A 22,508-nucleotide genomic window follows, 5' to 3' on the forward strand; every position below is an offset into this window, starting at 1 on the left:
ATTAACTTCAATTCATATAATTAACATTCACAAAAATATTTACCTTTCAAAGTAACGGGTCACTGCATCCTTGCAGTTGAGCAGAATATAAGTATGGGCACTATGTTTATCCTCTTTACATGACCGCCATACTTCTTTCGTTTTACCACCAAACCGTCCAATTTCGCAGAAAATGTCAGGAACACTATCAATTGGATATGATGTCGGTACTCCACCCTCATCATATCTTCTAGGAACTTTTTTTCTCGTACGAATAGTTGGATTTTACGACGAAACCTTTTCCTCGTAAATTTACATCGAGTTTACGACGAAATTTGATTTCCTCGTAACTGCGTTGTAAACACCATGTAAATTTACGAGGAAAGATTTTCGTCGTAAAACGTATTTGTTATGGAAACGTTTTCTTATAGTGTGAAACTTTGGTATTGTGAATATGAGTGAATGTTGATTTAAGAGAGAAATCAAGAGTGTTGTGATTAAAGAGAGAAAATGACTTTGGTGTTGTGAATAAAAATTCTTGTTGTGAATATAAAGAGGGAATGTTGATTTAAGAGAGAAAAAGAGAGAAAGCAAGAGTGTTTGTTACGAGTGTTTGTTACAAGTCGAGAGTCTTTGTTATATAGACACAAACAATGAGCTTTCCAAGTGTTTGTTAAGGATCTTGTTCTGCTGCAACGTCTCTCTTGAGATGTTGAGAGGAAGATCTTCGGAGTCAACAATACCCTTGACAAAGCCTAGCCACTCGGGAATGATGTCCTCGCAGTTGTCCATGATGAAGACACTATAGATATCAACTCAAACACATAGAACTAACCTGCAGCACATAGCCAATATATAAAACACTTCATTTTTTTGGTCTCATGAAAAGAAACACTTTCATTATGGAAGAGCTGTCTAGTCCTTGCAGAATGAAGTCACCTACATTAGCACATATAAATTTTTATTAGCAACAGCATACCGAAAGTTGAAGAGTACGTAGAAGCTTTTTTGAAAGGAAATTGTTGGACAAGAAAGATGCAAATAAAATTAAGTAGTTTCGCACAAATCTTCTCAAAACCAGAATAAAGAGAGAAACTTTGTCAATTTGAAACAGTCGGTTTATAGACATCATCACAATACGCATCAGCCAAAATACTTGAATTTTAGGAGACAATGCACAAGTTCACAACAGATCCACATTATATCATTAAACATGTTAGGAAAGACGTTACCTGGAGAACTCCAGAGACAAGACCAAAAGGTTGAAGAGAACGCCCGGCGAGGTACACAGATGATAGAAACTAGGATTCGGATAGTGTGTGATGTGTGAGACTTACACACGCTCAACAAAGGACTCACAGCTAGAAAAGCCAAGAGCTATAAAAGCACCAAACGAGTGAACACTATAAAGTGTAAACAACGATGAAATGAAAATCAAACGAGGATGATAATAAGCAAAGAAGTCATGGATATTAGAAAATACCAAACGGTAGAACTTATCATTAAATATAACAAAAAAAAAGGTTCGCAGGCTACTTATATTCTACATGAAATTCAGAATCCTACTCTAGTAGAAACTCCACAAAGCTGTGATTTTTATGATTCCCATATGCTTGCTTGTCCCTAAAGATCACTCCTTTTCTTCTTCAAATGTGAGCATACCGTTTCAAAACCTGCTTCCCCGCCACAACCCCACCAGCCACCATCCCTCCAAGCGCGCCAGCCACACCCGCAGACCTCACCCCTCTCGCCGCCCTAAGGAAAGGGGAGTTGGACACGACGTTCAGAGCATTCGGAAATCCCTAAAAGATATGGATCGTCGATTGTGAGGTAGAGAACCCTAGAAATCGAAGGGAGTGAGAAGTGTGAGGATCGGAGAAGTTACCGTAGAAGGATCATTGATCGGCGAAATCGTGATAGGCTTGAGACTGAGGGATGCTGGGAGTGAATCATCAGAACGAGGAAGATAACAATCGCTGCTCCACATGAGTAAATCTTCCGTCTTCTGAGAGATTCAGGGGTTTGACTTCTCTCTTTCTCTGGTCCGTCTAGGAGAGCAAGAAAGAGACGCTACGAATTACGGACACTGTCTCATAAGAGAGACCTATCTTTTGACCCTTAATTAAGAGACGTTCAATTTTCTTTTTTTTAAAAAAATTCTAAAAACATTAAAAACCCCACCTAAGCATCTGCCTCCTTGTTCGGAAATTCGCTAGGCACTACGCGTACGACACATTAAGACCTAGCGATTTATTAAAAAATCGAAAAAAATCAGGAAATACGCGTAGAGAATTTTTTTATACTTTTATATGTATTATATCTTATTTATATGTATAATACAAAATATTCTTGGTACTAAAATTATAGATTTGTAAATACATACCAAATTTTTTCACAGCAATACAATTATGTTATTTACAATTCAAATTTAGTAGTATAAAATATAAAAATAAATCACATATAGGAGGAAAAAAAAGTTGTTAGAACACCTCCATAATTAAAATAATGGGGTCAAATACTAACAATAAATACTTTATCGGGATCAATATGCAAATTTACATGAAACAATTGTCACGTGTTACGTAGCTACTGACACCACACGCTTCAACCATAACTTTATGACTAGAGTCAGTGAGTCACCTTCTTCTTCTTCTGTATTTTCTAGTGATTTTATTTTGACTGAATCTTGTTCTTATGTTAAAACACATAAACCTAATCACGGGCAAAGAAAAAAAGCTTTTGTTTCAGGCCAATCCTCTCACCAAAAATGCTTTGTCAGCCTCCGTTAACTATCACTGCGTATGAAACGAAAGTTCACCGTGGAATAACCGATTTTAACCAAGCGATTTTGTCCATTACGCGGCCGAGTTTTATAAATCTACACAGTCCACGCTCGTTACTCGGCTCACCGCGTAATGCAACCGAAGTGGCCCATTTCGCCACGGTGCCTAACCGAATCACGTGTAATCGGCCGATTAAACGTCTCCGCGGCCGAGTTTTAGAACGAGGATCTGCGTTAATGTCGTGCTCTAATACTGCGTGAGAAGTAATAATCTCTCCTATTGTGAACTTTTCTATATAAAGACGTTAAAACAAGATAAAAAGTTGATTATCTTTGGAATAAAAAAAATATTTACATGGATGAATGGTAGTTTATGATTTGTTATTACTTGGGATCTATGAATGAAACAATATGATATGTTATACCCTCGTAGATCCCACTGATTCAATTGATATCACGAACGAAAGAGATCGGAACCTGCCTCAGGAAAAAAAAAAAAAAAAGCAATCTTTTTTTTGGTAAAAAAATCAATCTTGGTACGCATATTTTCAAACTTTCTATTTTGGGTAATTGGTTTAATTAATTCATTCGAAACAGCCAACATAAAAAGAACCAATGTCGGGACAAAATGTCCACAAAGACCCTGTTGTAATAACTTCCATATCTAATCGTCACCTATGATTGGGGATCTGATATAATTACACATAAGTCAAATCGTCACAGTTTTGGTAGTAAATCGAAGCGCTCATTTGTGTAATAAAGTTGTACGTTATTATGTTTCTAGAAAAAATATAAGAAATCTTCTCAATTCTTTCTGTCTCTCTCTCTCTCTCTCTAAACTCTTCAGACCCAAAAAAAGACAAGGAATAATAAAATGTCTCAAATGGACATTTCTACGAGAACTGAGGAAGGAGGATGGAGAAGCAAGCCTTCGTTTATGACGTGGAGAGCGCGCGACGTTGTCTACGTGATGAGACACCATTGGATACCGTGTCTGTTCGCGGCCGGATTCTTGTTCGTCGTAAGCGTGGAGTCCTCGATCAAGATGGTTTCCGAGAGTTCTCCACCGTTCGATATTGGGTTTGTGGCCACGGAGTCTCTGCATCATATCTTGGCTTCTTCACCGGATCTGAACACCGGTTTGGCCGCTCTAAACTCGGTATGTCCTAAGAATTGGTTTGAGTGAATTCGATAGATGATGATGATGTGTGGATGTACAATTACCAAAATAAATTATTTTTAGTCAAAAGAATTAATATAAATGTGATTTGATACCATAAATAGTGTTGTTTTCTTAACAATTCCCAAATTTCTTTTTATTTTAACTCTAATAAAAGTTATGATTTGTTATAAAATATGATATTATGTCCATATTTATTTTTCATAGTGTAGTAGATTAGATACAAATGAAATGATGATTATCTATGTTTTGTTATGAAGATGTGCAATTTATCATAGACGGCCAAAGAAAACTAAAACCCTAAGGCCATTTCACTACCTCTATTTTATATCATAAGTTAGATGTCTTTTTATAATTTATCATCAAATAGAAGTCCTTAAAGCATATTTCATAAACTATTCTTCTTCCTGATTATTGCAAATTAATTTTGGAAAAAAATCTTTTCACATCACCTAATATTTTGTTTCCTTCTATGTCATTTAACTCATACTGATATTAATGGATATGTATCCAACCACATATCTTGACTGATTTGAGTTTGGTAATTTTTTTCATGATTTTCAATGCATTTAGGGATACTAGTGATTCGTTACTAAATTCATTTGAGATATCACCACTTGCAACCATGAACGTAAAAAAAAATTCTATAGCATTTTCAGTATTAGCATCTTTCAAAGTTCTTTTTATTAAACTTGACCCTTCGATTTTAATAACATTTACAAATATTAGAAATATGAAAATATGGATTTTAGGATATATCTTTTACAAAATTGTGATTCTTTGTTCAAAAAGAGAACATTGTATGTTTTTATTTACTGATAGATTTACTTGTATTGATGGATGTGGACATGCAGGTGTTAGGAGTGATGCAAGTATCGTATATTGCATGGACATGGTTAATAGAAGGACGGCCCCGAGCCACCATCACGGCTTTATTCCTCTTCACTTGTCGCGGTGTTCTCGGTTACTGTACTCAGCTCCCTCTTTCAAAGGTTCCCATCTACATATCTATATACCAATTATTCCTTTGATAGTTTAGTGATGTTCAATCAAATTAGATGTCCAAGTACTGACCAATTAATATCAGATACTAGAACGTTATAGGCACATATGATTCCATATATTCTGACATCTTGGACTCTCGATATAAAAGTGTTAGATTGTATTATCATAGAGAGGTTTAATTTGTACGTAGTAGTTTTACTTCAAAAATATTGTACGTAGTCCATTGTATATACTGATTATGACTTAAGGCGTTTAGGCTAAGTATAATCATCAAATAATAAAACTATTTTGTGTCCCCAGTTGTTACTTAACTTTCTTCATCTTTAAAATAAAATAAAATTCAATGAGGTGATTGACTGGACATAAGGACACAATTTATAACGTAAGCCAAACTCTATACGTATAGATAAATTATTTATGTATCTCGTCTAGGTATACTAGTTAGTATTTACATGCCCAAACAATAGATTGAATTGAGGTTGATTAGCTCCTCTATTGAGATATATAATCTTGTATATTGTTTTCAATCTTGTTTACAGGAGTATCTAGGATCAGCAATCGATTTCCCGCTAGGAAATCTCTCGTTCTTCTATTTTTTCTCGGGTCACGTGGCAGGCGCGACCATCGCATCTTTGGACATGAGGAGGATGCAGAGGTTGAGATTTGCGATGGTTTTTGACATCCTCAATGTATTACAGTCGATCAGGCTGCTTGCGACGAGAGGACACTACACGATCGATCTCGCAGGTGGAGTTGCCGCTGCGATTCTCTTTGACTCATTGGCCGGAAAGTACGAAGCTAATACAAGAAAGAGGCAATTGTAGGAACAGGTTTCAGCTTGATTACCAAAAGACTTCAAAGATTTCATTCAACATGTTTAGTTGCTGTTGAATTCTACTGTGGTTCGGCAATTATTCTCCCCATGAGCCAGTGGCTTGGACTTCTTCGACCCTAATGTTCATGGTCAGACTGTATATGTTGTTTATTTCTCATTTTTTCATTCGACTCCGCAATTTGTGATATGGGTTTGGTTAACACTAGTTGGTTCAATTGTTTTCAATTGGTTTTACTCTGAAAGTTGTAAACGTTGTGTAATACCAGATTACCCAACAACGCTAGCTCTTATTAACATCCCAGTTAGTTGTGAAAAAAAAAACTCAAAACTACTAGCTTAATTAATTAATTAAATAGTGGAAGCACTGTAACTTAATGGTACGAGGTTCGCAGTAAATGTAGAATCTTAATTTGACTAGTGTTGACAAAAAATTAATTGGTTAGCCTTATTTAAGAGCACTTTTAGTGGTAAAAATTTCAAAAAGTATAACTCAAACAAAAGGATTAGTAATATTTAAATAATGTTATTTAATTATTTTTTTGCGTAAGAAAAAAAATCATTAGATGAAAAACATGTGATATTTGAAGTTCTCATGAGTATTTTAGTTCTCAAACGAGTTAGGTTATTTTTTTCACATTAACACAATTTGACATCTCATACAAAAGATACCTTAATGTTACTTAAACTTATACGATGTGCATTACAATACTAAACTGAACTTGGATTAATGTTGAAGCAAAAGCTAGTTCGACTTTGTTCTCCGAATATTCATCCACTATCTTCCTGCAGTAAAACCACATGCCTTATATTTTATTTCAATTGCTTATCATCCAAGTAACAAACAACTTAAAACATAGGTGATTTCAAAACATCAGCAACTCAAAAAGGAAGAAGATCTAGGATATGAAAGAAGAACGCAAGAACTTCAACAATGTATGGGTTTCACCAATAATCTCAGTATCTTACTGCTACTTCTTATCAACTAGAATCAAAGCTGAAGTTTTTCGATTACTATTTGTTCTTCCAATGTGTGCTATGTTCCCCAATGTCGAGAAAATACGTTTTTGAATTTTTGGCGAAAAAATGTAATTTTGTAGTTTGTTAAAAAAATATGATTTTGCGGGAAAATATGATTTGCAGTTTTGACGGAAAATGCGATTTTGCAATTTTGGTGAAAAAATGTGTTTTGCGATTTTTCAGAAATAAAATTTTGATGGATATGACTGAAAATATAAAATATAATTTAACGATTTTGATGTAATTTTACGGGTTTTATGGAAAAAAATACAATATTTCAGTTGAAAAAAATATATCATAATTTATTTGTTTGTCTAGATTTGGATCTAAATATTTTATTTGGATAAGAGTATTTGAAGTTTGTTATTTTGTATAGATTCATCTCCATCTAGATGCACCCATTTGATTCATCAAGATGAGTCTACTAAAATTCTAAAACTCATTTGGATAAATCATGTCAGTGTGCTCATTTTAACATAAAACAAATATCATTCTCACCTTATGAAATGCCCTAAATTTTAAACTAACTTTATGGTGGCATAAAACCCGATCGATCGAGTCTTCCACTATATTTTCAGTTACAGTTGAGAACTGGGTTTGCACTTTGTGTTAGCCGAAAAATAATACTTGATTTTTTCATATCCTCTAAAGAATTAGTATGGATTTCATCCATAATTTTCAGTCATTAGAAAAAAACAATCATGAAATATTGCTTCGTTCTGACCGTTAATTGAGTTCTCTTTTATGTTTAACATTAACTATATACTGTATAGGGGTGTAAATCGGGATAACCCGGTCTGGTCCGGTCCAAAACCCACAAAGCTCATAGCTATCTAGGTCTGGTTTAATCCGGTCCATAAAAAAATTGGGCCTATATTTCAAATCTGGTTCAGATTTTTAAAAATTTTAAAATTAAAAAATTAAGTTTAAAACCAAAATTAATTCAATTCTAAATTTAAACAATCATCAATATATGTTTATAAAAGAGTCAATTAGCTCAAAATCCTAAAATAAATTAGAAATTAGGAAACTACCTATGAGACATTTTGTGTGGACTTTATGTTGCAAGTAGTACAAAGCAAATTACCAAACAGTCATTCTGTCGATTTAAAAAAAACTTAAAATATGCCGACCATAAGTTAGACACTAAAAGGTTATAGGGAAAATTGTTTTTTTAGAGCAAAAAATGATAACTATGTCCATTTAGACTAATCTCATATATTTTATGTTCCATTAGGCTAATTATTTTCAAAATGGCAATAATGCCCTTAAAATTGTAATTTTTAAATATAATAAATAATGGGTTCGATTAAGCGGGATCGATCGATCTGAAATTACAAGGTCGAACGGATCGATCGATCCTGATCATTATGCAGAACAAACAAAAAAAAGCGGAGCATATACTGATCCACCTGGTCATTTCACTTGATCGGCAAAGGTCGATTTCATACAGATCGACCGATCTCGAATTATAGACCGATCGATCCCGTGCCCAGGTAAGTATTTCAAATCGATTTCCTGGTTTTCTTCGGTATATCCGGTTTGATTCCCACTTGATTTGAACCGACCAAACACGATTTCAACTCTTTAAACTCGATTTCTTTGGGATGAAACCCATAATTTATCATCTCCTTCACGAACAAAGGGGGAGAAAATCAAAATCTCAAGTTCATAAACCCTAACTCACTCAATTTCACACTGTTTTGGTAGAAATAATGTGAAAATTTTGTGAACAATCAATGGAATATAGATTACGGTGTGAGAAGAAGGTTACCACGTTTTTTCGTTTTTTTTAAATCGATTTTTTCAAAATATGAAAGTGAATATTCTCAAATATTTTGTTTCCATATTTTTAGGAACTGATTTCTTATCTGTAGAATACAACTAATCTGTATAAATTGGTTTGTACAGGTTTTTAGAATTATAGTAATGTGTAGATTTTGATTTCTAAAGATTTTAGATCGGTAGGTTATGCGCGGAATGTGTATTCTAAATATTTTTAGAATACTCTTATTTACGTAGATCACTTATTCTAAACATTGTAGATTCAATGAAAAAAATGGATTTCGTTTTCTACTTCATAGAATGTTATTTCTACTTTATTTAGAATAGAATCTGAAAATTATGATTTAAAAGTTTTTAGAACTGGAAAAAATACCACTAAGTTCATATAGGTATTTTATCAATAGTTACTATTTTCCAATTTTTTTTATTTGTAAAACTATTTATTAAGTTTATTTTCAAAAATATTAAAGGGTATTATAGACAAAAATGACACAAAATAGATTTTATTCTAAAATGACATAGTTATCATTTTTTGGCTCTAAAAAACAATTTTCCCAAGGTTATATAGGGGATTAGTAATCATTAAGCTAGGTATTATCCCCCTCCCTACAACGTCATATGTCTTCGACCAAACCGCAACCGAAAACTCTAGGCATCGTATCAAAGTAAGTTTTTTGTTGGCTTTTAATTTTTTTCTTATAGATTTTAAGCTTTGAGTCGATAGCGAGTTGTTGTACTTGATGCAGGTCTTGTCTTTGGTGACCGTGCAGAACAAACTGAGTGCGTAATGAATGCAATCTTCACGGAGGAAAGCATGCTACTTTTCCACCGAGTTTCTTTGGAGATGGCTTATGCTGACAGCTTTCTTGCAAACCAGAATCGTGCGAACACCCCTGTTAGAGAGATAATAGACCCCAACTACGACGATGATAAGATGGTGGATGGAAGTCACGGCAATGGATATCAAAGTTGGTTTAGAATGACCCCGGCATGCATGCTTGTATTTTATCTAGCTACCAGGTTTCTTAACCAAATTTACAGTCATGTTAGTTTGGTAAATAAATTATTCATTAGATTTTTGAATATACTAGGTGTCTTCCTGCACAAATAAAAATTTTAAAATTTAAATTATATTTAAAATAACATTTTGTTAATTTTTATATTTTATATTTTATTTGCAATGTTTAATTATTATTTTAATTTAATTATATGTAAAAAATAATATAAATAAAAAAATAAAGTAAAAATTTATTAATATATTTCACATTATAATTTTGGAAAGATTTTTTATCTATATATTTTGGTTAAATATAATAAATCAAATTCTATAAATTAAAACAATTTTTTAGGTTTATAATTATCAAAATATAAAACTAAATAATATTTCTAAAATTTGTAGATATTAAAAAGAAGCTAATGGTGTTGAGATAATAAAATTACATTTTTTTAAAAAACTGCATAAATTTTAAAGAATTTTTTAGTAACAAAAATAATATAATTGTAAAAATGTAACTATATAATATTTCAAAAAATTTAAAATCTTATTATATTTCTATTTCTAATATTTATATTATTTATTGCTATATCTCTACCATATATTTTGAAAATTGCTATATAATATTTCAAAAAACCCTAAAATTTAAATCCTAAACCCTAAACCCAAAACTCTAAATCTTAAACCCAAACTCTAAATCCTAAACCCTAAACCTAAACCTAAACTTCTAAACCGTAAACCTTAATCTTATTAACTAGCAGTTGGGTTTACGGTTTAGAGGTTTGAGTTTATGGTTTAGGATTTAGAGTTTAGGGTTTAGGATCTGAAGTTTTGGGTTTAGAATTTAGGATTTAGAGTTTAGAGTTTAGGATTTAGGGTTTAAATTTTAGGATTTAGGGTTTATGGTTTAGGATTTAGAGTTTAGGGTTAGGATCTGAAGTTTTTGGTTTAGAGTTTAGGATTTAGAGTTTAGGTTTAGGATTTAGGGTTTATGGTTTAGAGTTTTGGGTTTAGGCTCTAGGGTTTAGATTTTAGGATTTAGGGTTTATTGTTTAGAGTTTGGGTTTAATGTTTAAGATTTAGGGTTTAGATTGTAGGATTGAGATTTATGCTTTAGTGTTTCAGATTTAGGATTTATGGTTTTAGAGTTTAGGTTTTTAGAATTTTGCAGAAAGCTTTAATTAATGTCGGTATTGTTTTTTTCTTCAGCTATTTAATTTTGTATTTTTATTGCTTTTTTTAACTATTCCTACATGGCACTTTAATTGGTTATGAAGAACGTGGTGAATTTAACCATTCACCATAGGTATGAATTTAACTACTCCTACATGGCAAATTGTCTGAAAATCTAGAATAAGATTTTTGACATAACTTAGCTAAATAACGAAACAATAACAAGGGTAGAATGGTCCAAAAATTTTTGACATAACCAATGCAAACCCTAAATATGTATATAGCTAAATAATGGATAATATGTGTGTGTAGAGTGCAAATATTCTTTATAAAATCCAAAACTAAAATAAATATATTACCTAATAAACCAAATTAACAGTAATAGTGGATATAAATAAAACAAAATCCATTCGCACTAAGTAATAGAAACTATAAGATCAAAATCGGGATGTTCTCCATATTCTCATCATCATCAAGATATATATATATATAATATTAAAAACATTTAGTTTTGATATATATATATATATATATAATATTAAAAACATTTAGTTTTGATATATATATATATATATATAATATTAAAAACATTTAGTTTTGATATATATATATATATATATAATATTAAAAACATTTAGTTTTGATATATATATATTAATATAAATAAAATTTAAAAAATAAATGGATCGCAAAACGTAAATCCTTCCAACATATATGTGTACAAATTATTGCTTCAATATGTCTCGGTAGGAGACAAGTTCTATATTTGTTTGAAGACATGAACACCGATGTTAGAAGTAGAATTTGATGCCGCTACATTTATCGAAATTCTATATTTGTTTAAAATATTAACACTAATTTTATATTTATTTAAGATATGAGCAGCATTGATAAATAGTTAAATAAATAAAATATAAGTTTGGATTTTTGAGCCGGCCCTAACCTAAAAGGATTTAACTCCAAAATAGTTAAATAGAATTAAGTTCAAATCTAGTAATTTATAGAGTTGGACGGTCTTGGTCAATGCTTTTTTTTGGTCAAAGATATACAATGCGGAAAAATAGATTTCCCCAACCCATATCTCTATCATTATAACCCTAGAAACTTCTTATCCTTCTTTTACAAACCGATCCTCTACAACACAAGAAACGAGAGGTAAGAGACCCGTGAGGAGTGTCCTCTGATTAATCGTGGCCGAAAGTAGTTGCGTCAATTTGATTTTGGATGGATCGATATAAGCTCAATTGTTACAAAACTCTTTTATTTATTTTTTTCAAAAGTTAGGGTTTCTCGTTATATCTTCATCATTCTTTCCTCGTATCCAATTCAATGACACACAAAACTTGTGACGTTTGACATGATTGTTACGGTCTTAAAATAGGATGTTGCACGTTCCCTTTTTGTTTGATCCGGACTGTTGAATGTGTTGATGCTTTTGTTTCGAACCGAATTCAACAGTTTCTCAAAGAATCTGTATTATTCTGGTTGACCAAAAAAAATTTTCAGTTCTGTTGCAATTATATTTTTTTCCTTTTTCATCTGTTGATTAGCAGATGAGGAACTGTTCGGGAAAAGCTCCATCTGTGTCCAAAAGTAAAGATGAGGGTTGTGAGGATGATAAGCCTTTGAGTGCCAGGCTTAAAGTTCAAATGTCATCGACGGTGCAGATAAAGATCAGCGTGCGTGCATCAAGTAGCAAGAAGAGAGCTTTGGTTGATAATATCAAACGGAATGGTTCAAAACCTAAAGAGCAGAGTTCTCAGTCACCTTCTAAGAGACCTCTTGAGAAGGGAAGTTCTTCGAAACAATCTTTTGTTAAGAGGCCTAAGCTTTTAGGTAATGCAGCTACTCCAGATAGCAAAGGGAAGAATCTGGACGCATCCAAGCCGTTGAAAGCTAAACAAGCAACTGTTTGGGAAGAAAACTCAGATGGGGATGATCATGTCCCTATTGCTTCGAGAATGAGGTCAGGTCCCTCAAATAAAAAACCATCATCCGTGAAGAAGCCAAATGGTAGTAAAATGATAGCTTCTTCATCCAGAAAGATAGCTAAGAACAAATGCGTGAAAGATTATAAAGCGCTACCTTTTCGAGATGGGCAAAAGAAATGGACAACGCTAGTGCACAATGGTGTTCTTTTTCCACCTCCATATAAATGTCATGGGGTTAAGATACTGTATCAGGGAAAGCCAGTTGACTTAACTCCTGAACAAGAAGAGGTTCTTTCTCTGTCCCATGAATGATAGATCTTTCTTTGCTTAATTTATGCAGGAGTTCATGAGTTGTGAGCTGATATTATATTCATTTGTCTCTACAGGTTGCCACTATGTTTGCAAAGATGAGAAAAACGGATTATTACAATAAACCAATATTCAGAGAGAATTTCTGGAATGATTGGAGGGAACTACTTGGAAAGAATCATGTGATTAGAAACTTAGATGATTGTGATTTCAGTTCCATATATGAATGGTATATGCAGGACATTGAGATAAGGAAACAAATGAGTGCAGAAGTAAATAATCATTTTCTAATAATATAAACAGCTTATTAATATGCTATCCTGAAGTTGGTGTTGATTATGTAATAATATGCTAATGATGTGCAGGAGAAAAGAATTCTGAAGGAGGAGAAATTAAAGCAGGAAGAGAAATACATGTGGGCAGTTCTTGATGGCGTCAAAGAAATGGTAAATATTGTCACATTGTTGATAGGAATATATCTTTGGCTTTTTGGAATTTGCTGAGATTAATTAAGTTGCAACTATAATACAGGCTGGAAATTTCAGAGTTGAACCCCCAGGCTTGTTTCGTGGCCGGGGAGACCATCCTAAGGTATGTGTTGCTTCTTTTGTTTTTACATTATTCTTGAATTATATGTGTTCTGTTGGTGGGCTCTCTAGTCCACATTACACTTAGAATAGTTTTCTTCCTTGTTACCCTAACTTCTATAGCTATCTCTGCACTATTACTTTATAGATGGGGAAACTGAAAAAACGGATTCGTCCTTGTGATATTACAATCAACATCGGTAAAGATGCACCCATTCCAGAATGCCCTATACCTGGTGAAAGGTCATTTTTAAACTTTTGTGTTTCTTGTGGAAGAAGACACATTTGTTTTTTTCTGTGATTTGATTTTGAGAATATTGTTTCTTTTCAGATGGAAAGAAGTTAAGCAAGACACTACTGTGACATGGTTTGCTTTCTGGAATGATCCCATCAATCCAAAAGTGTTCAAGTATGCATTCTTGGCAGCTAGCAGTGCGTTAAAGGTAATGAGCATTTGATTCCTCTAAAGGTGTTTTTGCTTCCCTTTTCTAATCAGCAGCTTGCCATTTATTAGCAGCGCCTTAGAGAAGCATGCACTAAAGATCTTAGTGACAAGGATGCAACAAAACAGGAAACAGAGGTTGCTACATATCTTATAGATAAGCTATCCCTTAGGGCTGGAGACGAGAAGGTAATGTAACAACAATACTTCTCTAATGAAAGAGTGTTATCATCTGAATTGTTTGGTTATATCCTAAGGTCGCCATCGTTTCTGACCATGATCAACGTACTGTCTCGGAATCTCACGGACCACAAGTTGAGAGGCTGGCTGTGAAAATAGAAGAACTAAGGGTAAAGATAAATATAAGCAAATCTAAGAGCTTTGATCAGAACAGTTTTTAACCTTTTCAGTCTCATTGTCTTTGTATTTCAATGCAGGAGAAAATAGAAGAGCTAGATATCGATCTCGATGGGACTGAGAAAGAAACTCCTGCAACTGAGTGGACGTCCGATTTTTTTATAGTTGAGCCGGTCAAAGGGACTGGCAGCAATGTTCCTGTTTTCACTGAGCCGGCTACTGAACTGGCTGATGTGTTAGCCTCAGAAGTTCCTAAAGAAACTGCTATCTCACCTGAGGTTGAGCCTGTTCTTACACAAACTGCATCCAATAAGGATGAGTCTTTAATACAATCATTCTCCTAAGCTAGTACCTTGTCGTTGACTCTTAACATTTTTGTCTCTTGGATGCTTCCATGGATGTGGCAGAAACTGGAGTGTGCATGGAGGAGAATGACTCAATGGATGCGGGTGAAAGGATGAACTCAATGGTGATAAGGGAACCACCTCTGGAAACAGAAACTTTGCAGGAAAGTGAAGATTCTGGTCCGAGTAGGTACTACTAGGTAGCAAAGGATTACGGTTGGAGACTGTGGTATCTGATCTGTTAATACTCTCTCTACTATGCAGTTGTTAGCTTAAATCTAGATTAAACATTCTCTTAATCATGTCTCCATTTTCTTCTCAAACCTGTTTGGTTTTAACTCCTTGCTTAGTTACTCTTTTACATGTTTTTAAGTTTTAAGTTTTAACTAAGTATTACTTTTGTTTCAAAATAAGTAATTTTAGATAAAACTCAGAAGAAGAAAAACTATCAATCTTCTAAAACCACTATTTAATAGATAAATTAAATATAATTCAACTAATCAGAAAGACTGCAAAAAATAATTGATTATACATCATCCAATAAAATAAAAAATTATAGAGGAAAATAACTTATATCTTTGAAATATATACTTTTAAAATCATTTATATGGTAAAACAGATGGAGTACTCTTTAGTAAAAAAAAAAAAGAAATATAAGATCCTCACAACCATCTTAAAAATATATTATTATGATTTTTAAATAGAAACAAACAAAAAAGAGAGATAAAAAAGAGAGATATCCCCATTTAAAAAAAAAATAGAAAATATTGAAATTGGGAAAGTTCAGATTTTCTATCAGAAATTAGAATATTATATATATTTTTGGTTTTGATGTTAATACGTGAGATTTAGATTCCTTTATTTATTTTTAGTTGTATTTTAGAAGTAAAATGCATAAAATTATGTTTATTTGTTTAAGTTAAACGGTTAAATATGTTAAATTTTAATATCATTAATATATTTAATTAACATAATTAAAAACTTTAGGTTCGGTTTAAAAAAACCAAACCAAACAATTTGAATTGATAAAATCTGTAACCAAATGGTTTAGACATATACTTTGATTTGGTTTTGATTGATTTGGGTTCGGCTGAATCAGTTTGGTTGAGTTCTAATTTTTTGCCCATCCCTAGTTAAATAACATGTTGTTTTGCTTAATAGGAAGTTGTTTCATCTAGTAGACTAGCACCAATTTTTCATATTTTTTTCTTAAAGTACCAATTATTTGTTGGCACGTTATTTTACATGATACCATATTATATTTAATAAGATTGTAATAATCACGAGGGGAGTAAATAACTATTTAAGAATTTTTTTTTTCTTCTTTTCAGAGTGGTCTACTCAAATATGCTTCACAATTTAATAAAAGATAATTTTCTCAAAACACCGAATGAATATTTTTTCACCAAGAAAATATATAAAAAGAAAATGATCAAAAAAATTTCATTAAAAAGTAAAAGATTCTTCCATCGTAATTGTACAAACATAAAAATAATTATTTTAATAAAAAATAAGTTTTTTAATATTCTTAAATAATGCATTTTTTCAATTTGAATTTTTTTATTAATTTTCTTCTTCAAAATTTTGTTTCGAATCCGAAAATTCTTTCCAAAACTATTTTTAAAAATTATTTTAACTTTTAACTATTAGTTTTTTAAAAAAAAATCTTAACCACACCCTTTAAATTTAAAACTTTCTAATGTCATCCTATAAAAAAATTTTTTAGCAAACTAACCAATGATTAATTTACACTCTATATGGACAAAATTAATAAATATATTTTTATGTTATATCTTTATAATGGATTTTGGCAAAAAGAAAAAAGAAGTTCGTGGCGGTCAGAGTAAAAAATCTCTGGCGGTATACTTCAAACCGGAACAGTGAAGCGGTAAAATGAAAAGATTTGGCGCGACTGAATACGACGTCGTTGAAACGAAAACCCTCAAGCGGTAGAACTCTCTAACCTGTCGAGAGTCTCCTCATGCCTTAGTCTGTGCGGCGTCTGGAACGAGAGAAACCACCAGAGCACAAGAGAGATACGAAGGAGATATAGGCTTCCCTCTACAATTTCTTCAATCTCTAGAAGAAGGTATCTTCTTCAATCCAACACTCACCCTCCGAAATTTGATCCGATTCAGCTCAATTTTCATCATCATCCACAAATTAGGGTTTCGTGTACGGATTTGGGGATTTTTCGATTTGTGTTGTTATCCAGTTACGTCTTCATCTAATCACCATGTAGTGAAACATGGGCGTTAGTTACGATGCTTGTAGTCGTGTAATGTTGTTTGTGTGTCTTTCATTTTTGGAAAGCTCTGACATTTTTGTTGTTGTTTTGCTTCTTGGTCAGACGTTGTTCCATCCGGACATGGATACCGAAACTGTTTCAAACCCGGTGATAGGAAATGAGTGTGTAGAGGACAGCGATGATGATAAGCCTATCGTATACAAGAGGACAAGTGGTGTTGTTTCTAATTCGAATCAGTCAAAATCCACTCCTCAGAGAAGCAATGCAATGTCTCCTTTGAAGTCTCCTGTGACGAGCCCTAATGGAACCACTCCTTCCAATAAAACTTCTGCATTGACATCTTCTAAAGCTTCAACAGCAAAGTCACCGTTGCTGAATGAAGAGGACAGCGATGATGACAAGCCTATCGTGTTCAAGAGGACTAGTGCTGCTTCTAATTCAAAATCCAATACTCAGAAGAGCAGTGCAGTGTCTTCCACCAAGGTGTTGCCTTTGAAGTCTCCTGTGACTAGCCCCAATGGAACCACTCCTTTGAATAAAACTTCTTCTTCTAAAGCTTCACCAGCAAAGCCACCCTTGCGGAATGTAACTACGCCCTCTGCTGTTAAGGATAGGAGCCAGTCACAGAAAGATCAGTCTGAATGTAAAAGCGAGTGTGAGGATTCTGAGGATGAGAGACCTTTAAGTTCTATACTATCTGGGAACTCCAGCCGCTCAAATAAAGGTCCAGCCTCTTCGAAGCAGGTTTCTTCACCGCAGGCAGAGAAAAAGAATACTGGCGGTCGACCTCTTGGTGGAGCAGATAGAGTCATAAAAGACGAGTCAGATGATGAAAAACCAATCTCGTCAGTGTTCCAAAAGAAGACTGGCAGTAGTGGGATGTCAGGTAGCAAAAAGGATGTAAAGAAACCTTTGACGAAAAAGCTGCATCAGAATGGTTCTGCAGTTAAGAGCGAAGTGCCGGATTGTAAAGTCTCAGGTAAGAGACCTCTGGAGAAGAATCATCCTGTAAATGAATCTTCCTTGAAGAAGCCCAAGGTCTCAGCTTCAAGTACTTCAGGGAAAATGAAACAAGAATCTGTTAAAACAGAGAGTTCAGCTGATAAGGGAAGGGTTTTGGTTTCACCTACAGCAAAGAGAGCGAAACCAGTATCTACCAAGGAAGATGGCTCTGATGATGATGACGATGTTCCAATATCCAAGAGACTAAAAGCAGAGTCCTCCAACAGTAAAGTGTCTTCAGCAAAGCCTAAAGCAGTAAAAGGAAGTTCTAGTTCATCAGCTGCAAAGACGAAAGTTACAAAAGTAGTTTCTCCTCCGTCCAGGTCCAGGACAGTGAACAAAAACTCAAAGAAAGTAACGAAGGATTCGAAATATTCCTCGTCTTCCAAATCTTCACCTTCCTCTAGTGACGGGCAAACGAAGTGGACGACCTTGGAGCACAACGGTGTAATCTTTCCGCCTCCATATAAGCCGCACGGCATCAAGATTTTGTACAAGGGGAAGCCAGTCGACCTAACAATCGAACAAGAAGAGGTTATCCTCTCCATCCATACCCTCAATCGTACTGATTATATACTTGTGTCTTAAATGGCTTTTTTGGTTCATCTTAATATCCAGTGTGCTTTTCTTTTGTTATTCCAATAAGGCATTATCTTCCACGCTGATTATATGTCGATGATATGTAGGTTGCAACAATGTTTGCAGTGATGAAAGAGACGGACTATTACACTAAACCGCAATTTAGGGAGAATTTTTGGAATGACTGGCGAAAACTGCTTGGGAAGAAGCATGTGATACAGAAGTTAGATGATTGTGACTTCACTCCCATATATGAGTGGCATTTGAGAGAGAAAGAGAAGAAGAAACAAATGAGCACAGAGGTAGTTTGAAAGATTTTTTTCTTGCCGTGGTTTCCTTGGCACAGTCATTGTATTGCATTGGTGCCGCAGAACTGGTTTTCTTATTGTTGATTTTTTTTATCTGAACAGGAGAAAAAAGCTTTGAAAGAAGAAAAACTGAAGCTAGAGGAGAAGTATATGTGGGCTGTTGTTGATGGTGTCAAAGAGAAGGTAATTTTCCACATAGCGTTGTCATTGTTCCCAAGTCAGAGTTCCTCGCTCAGACTTCTGTTTATCTTTCAGGTTGGTAATTTCAGAGTTGAACCGCCTGGGCTCTTCAGAGGCCGTGGAGAGCATCCCAAGGTTATTTCCCTTTCTTGGAGACTTATTTTTGTGATCAATAGACCTTGACGTTGTGGGTTTGGATGGCTTTAATTAAGGCATGGTCTATTCTGTTTTTTCAGATGGGAAAATTAAAGAAGCGTATCCATCCATCTGATATCACCATGAATATTGGAAAAGGTTTTCCTGTTCCAGAATGTCCAATCCCTGGTGAAAAGTATTGTGTTTTTCCCCCCATGGTTTACATCGAAGATAGAAAAACGTTATATAATGATATTACTAAGCTATGAGAGATGTGACTCTGCAGATGGAAAGACGTAAAGCATGACAACACAGTCACGTGGCTAGCTTTCTGGAATGATCCCATTAACCCAAAAGAATTCAAGTATGTGTTTTTGGCAGCTAGCAGTGCCTTGAAAGGGATGAGCGACAAGGAGAAGTATGAGAAAGCCAGAAATCTGACGGTAAATCAATCAGCTTTCATCGTTTTTTGAAGCTTGTTCTTACTGTTTCTCTCTTTTAAGCAACAGTTTTTTTTTTCTCTAACTGCAGAACCACATAGACAGTATAAGAGCAACTTACACCAAGAATTTCACATCCAAGGATGTTGCAAAGAAGCAAATTGCCGTTGCTACTTATCTCATTGATAAACTGGCACTCAGGGCTGGAAATGAGAAAGTAATTTTTGATTTAGTATTTTGCAAATTGAAAAGAAGATATAGAGAAAATAATTGAAGGCGTAACCTGAATGTTTTCTTAAGAAAGCTCATATTCTATCTCTTGATTTGTAGGATGATGATGAGGCAGACACAGTTGGTTGTTGTACATTAAAGGTTGGAAATGTGGAATGTATTCCTCCAAATCAGATAAAGGTATTAAATCAAATAAGTTGTTTTCATACAACGAGAAAGAATACACTACTGAGGCAAAAAGACCTATTATCTCACACATTTCTCCCTTTGCATCTCAGTTTGACTTTCTTGGTAAAGATTCAATCCGGTATGAGAACACAGTCGTGGTTGAGCCTCTTGTTTACAAGGCCATTGGACAATTCCAGGCTGGTGAGTTATGGACATTACATTGTATTTATCATAGGTTATTTTTTCCGTGATTGAACCAAATAACTTGCTTTTTTGTTCCATTCAGGAAAATCCAAAGAGGATGATCTATTTGATGAGTTAGACACAAGCAAATTGAATGCTCATCTTAAAGAGCTTGTACCTGGTCTCACAGCTAAAGTGTTTCGTACATATAATGCTTCATTCACATTGGATGAACAGGTATGTTCACAGTCGTGTTCCCTTTTAATGTGTATTCATATTTCTCCATTTCCCTTAGAATTTTTCACTAACTATGTTCTGTTTTAATGTGTGTTAACAGTTGAATGAAAAGATGGGAGCTGGAGATGTTACTCAGAAAGTAGTAGTTTATCAGCAAGCAAACAAGAAGGTAAGTGATTGTTCATTCTCTTGGTGATTTTGAGTTCTGTGTACATAACCTATGTGTCAGATTCATGAAATACTTGCGGTTTAACTCTATCTCAGGTTGCCATAATCTGTAATCATCAGCGTGCTGTCTCAAAGTCGCACAGTTCACAAATCGAAAAACTGGATGCGAAATTAAAAGAGCTCCAGGTAAACAATTTTTTTCCTGTAAGCTTTTGATAACTTTTTGAAGTTTCTCTGCTTTTCTTCTCGGTTCATTATATATGCCTACTGTTTTTTTTTTTTTGGTAATTCCGCAGAATGGTCTTGGAGAGCTCAGAACCAATCTCAAGCGAGCTAAAGAGGGGAAACCACCAGTGGAAGGTTCTGATGGAAAGAAGCCAAGAAACTTAGATCCAAACGCGTAACATACATAAAACTCCTCTCTTACTACTTGTGGACAGACACTTCTCGATATCTATTTCTGTCTTTTAACATTAACGTCATGCCCCTTTGAATGTTAATAATGTAGGTGGGAGAAGAAGATAGCTCAACAGGAAGTAAAGATAGAGAAGATGAAACGAGACATGCAAACAAAAGAGGACTTGAAAACCGTGGCGCTTGGCACGTCTAAGATAAATTACCTGGATCCTAGGATAACAGTCGCATGGTGCAAACGTAATGAAGTAGCAATCGAAAAGGTAAAAGCTTTTCTTAAACTCTCAAATATGTCCCCTTCTCTCCTTGCTAAAAAAAACTCAAATGTTGTTTTCATTGTCGTAGATATTCACCAAGTCTCTACTGGAGAAGTTTTCATGGGCAATGGATGCAGAACCAAGCTTCAGATTCTAGTTATTGCTGGACGTAAAGAGAAGCTTTCTGAGTTGGGGCAAGTATGGTTGTGAAAGGCATTGGAGAGCAAAGGAAGTGAGCAAGAGAAAACCGGCCTTTGTTCAAGATAATTTATACCCTTAAAAAAACTGAAGCTGTTGATTTTAATTAAAGTAACTTTCGTTTTTACCATTTTTCTTCACCATGACTTGAAGAATGTTAGTTCATCAGCAATGGTGATACTCAAGGCACAAATTTTTAGAAATAGTAGTTATGATTATTTTATTATTTTTTTTTTCGGATTTAAAAAAAAAAATTAACCAATCGCAGATTGTCTTGTATCAGTGGGATCTGTGAATAGTTAAAAGCTTAGTAAATCAAATCCTTACCTAGGGAGTTTAAGAGTTTTTGTTGGCATAAAATAAAGTGAGGTAAGGATCTTCGTTGCAGATCGTCTTATGTTACTTTTTTTTAGATGATAGAAAATTTGGTGAAAATAGTTTCCGTTTTTGAATAGTTAAGTCACTTGTGATTGTTCGAAATTGAGTAGGGTTTCTTTCTCTTTCGTAATCAATTTACATTAGAAACTTTTTTAACGACGCGACAATGAGCTCCAAAAAAAAAAAAGTTAAAAAAATATAAATAAATACTGTAGTTTGACTTTAACCGAACGAACATAAGAAGGATAAAAAAGGTTAGATTGTGCTAATATTTGTTTGGCCCTTCGCACGGATCCAAATCCAGATCATACCGAAGAAGAAGAAGACACGCACCATCGTCCTCCTCCATATCCAAGAGGAAGCTTTCATTTGAATCTGTGAGATCTCAGACACTTTCTCCTCTGGCCGCCCAAGGGCTGGCTTTAACTGTTGTCGATTAGAATCACGTGTGATTAATTAATTTATGTTCGCCTGCAGGAATTGAGGATCAAAGATGGGATTCCTAATAACAACTCTAATCTTCGTGGTCGTTGGGATAATTGCTTCTTTGTGCGTTCGAATCTGCTTCGCTAGAGGCCCCTCCACAAATCTGTATGTTCCTTTCCTCCCTCCTCCTCCTCTTTTGATTTGTCAATGTTCATTGTTCGTGGGGGGGGGGGGGG

General features: G+C 34.2%; 4 protein-coding genes across 4 annotated transcripts in view; all 4 read left to right on the forward strand.

Annotated features, from left to right (window-relative positions):
* The first annotated feature begins 3,579 nt into the window (after positions 1-3,579).
* LOC106326398 (phosphatidylcholine:diacylglycerol cholinephosphotransferase 1-like) lies at positions 3,580-5,843 on the forward strand. Its single transcript, XM_013764386.1, has 3 exons — positions 3,580-3,920; positions 4,796-4,933; positions 5,486-5,843. The coding sequence occupies exons 1-3, from the start codon at positions 3,636-3,638 to the stop codon at positions 5,768-5,770; spliced, it is 708 nt and encodes a 235-aa protein (XP_013619840.1). The 5' UTR covers positions 3,580-3,635; the 3' UTR covers positions 5,771-5,843.
* Positions 5,844-11,890: 6,047 nt separating this feature from the next.
* On the forward strand, positions 11,891-15,056 carry LOC106326041 (DNA topoisomerase 1-like). Its single transcript, XM_013764081.1, has 11 exons — positions 11,891-11,905; positions 12,301-12,969; positions 13,068-13,262; positions 13,356-13,436; positions 13,522-13,581; positions 13,726-13,820; positions 13,909-14,020; positions 14,092-14,208; positions 14,277-14,369; positions 14,457-14,654; positions 14,784-15,056. The coding sequence occupies exons 2-11, from the start codon at positions 12,304-12,306 to the stop codon at positions 14,835-14,837; spliced, it is 1,671 nt and encodes a 556-aa protein (XP_013619535.1). The 5' UTR covers positions 11,891-11,905; positions 12,301-12,303; the 3' UTR covers positions 14,838-15,056.
* A 1,536-nt stretch (positions 15,057-16,592) lies between these two features.
* Positions 16,593-21,694, forward strand: LOC106327239 (DNA topoisomerase 1). The gene is made up of 16 exons (XM_013765342.1): positions 16,593-16,809; positions 17,071-18,504; positions 18,657-18,851; positions 18,960-19,040; positions 19,113-19,172; positions 19,274-19,368; positions 19,459-19,615; positions 19,704-19,829; positions 19,943-20,023; positions 20,122-20,212; positions 20,298-20,431; positions 20,532-20,600; positions 20,696-20,785; positions 20,896-20,999; positions 21,108-21,276; positions 21,359-21,694. Exons 2-16 carry the CDS (start codon positions 17,089-17,091, stop codon positions 21,425-21,427), a joined length of 2,937 nt encoding a protein of 978 aa, XP_013620796.1. The 5' UTR covers positions 16,593-16,809; positions 17,071-17,088; the 3' UTR covers positions 21,428-21,694.
* A 395-nt stretch (positions 21,695-22,089) lies between these two features.
* LOC106325111 (V-type proton ATPase subunit e1) overlaps positions 22,090-22,508 on the forward strand; it is a 1,757-nt gene continuing 1,338 nt past the window's right edge. Inside the window, exons 1-2 of the mRNA XM_013763137.1 lie at positions 22,090-22,223; positions 22,324-22,437. Coding sequence (XP_013618591.1) covers positions 22,340-22,437 — 98 coding nt within the window. The 5' untranslated portion in view covers positions 22,090-22,223; positions 22,324-22,339. The remainder of the gene's footprint in view (positions 22,224-22,323; positions 22,438-22,508) is intronic.

Source organism: Brassica oleracea, chromosome C2 (assembly GCF_000695525.1).
Source record: "Brassica oleracea var. oleracea cultivar TO1000 chromosome C2, BOL, whole genome shotgun sequence".
In the NCBI taxonomy this organism is placed as follows: domain Eukaryota; kingdom Viridiplantae; phylum Streptophyta; class Magnoliopsida; order Brassicales; family Brassicaceae; genus Brassica; species Brassica oleracea.

What these genes read in the sequence shown, in the direction of transcription:
- LOC106326398 (XM_013764386.1), top strand. Translation starts at nt 3,636, where the DNA reads ATGTCTCAAATGGACATTTCTACGAGAACTGAGGAAGGAGGATGGAGA. An exon ending in GTTTGGCCGCTCTAAACTCG is followed by an intron (nt 3,921 to 4,795) that starts GTATGTCCTAAG and finishes GTGGACATGCAG; the next exon opens with GTGTTAGGAGTGATGCAAGT. An exon ending in CTCAGCTCCCTCTTTCAAAG is followed by an intron (nt 4,934 to 5,485) that starts GTTCCCATCTAC and finishes TCTTGTTTACAG; the next exon opens with GAGTATCTAGGATCAGCAAT.
- LOC106327239 (XM_013765342.1), top strand. Translation starts at nt 17,089, where the DNA reads ATGGATACCGAAACTGTTTCAAACCCGGTGATAGGAAATGAGTGTGTA. An exon ending in AGAAACAAATGAGCACAGAG is followed by an intron (nt 18,852 to 18,959) that starts GTAGTTTGAAAG and finishes TTATCTGAACAG; the next exon opens with GAGAAAAAAGCTTTGAAAGA. An exon ending in ATCAGCAAGCAAACAAGAAG is followed by an intron (nt 20,601 to 20,695) that starts GTAAGTGATTGT and finishes ACTCTATCTCAG; the next exon opens with GTTGCCATAATCTGTAATCA.
- LOC106326041 (XM_013764081.1), top strand. Translation starts at nt 12,304, where the DNA reads ATGAGGAACTGTTCGGGAAAAGCTCCATCTGTGTCCAAAAGTAAAGAT. An exon ending in TGCCCTATACCTGGTGAAAG is followed by an intron (nt 13,821 to 13,908) that starts GTCATTTTTAAA and finishes GTTTCTTTTCAG; the next exon opens with ATGGAAAGAAGTTAAGCAAG. An exon ending in AAACTGCTATCTCACCTGAG is followed by an intron (nt 14,655 to 14,783) that starts GTTGAGCCTGTT and finishes TGGATGTGGCAG; the next exon opens with AAACTGGAGTGTGCATGGAG.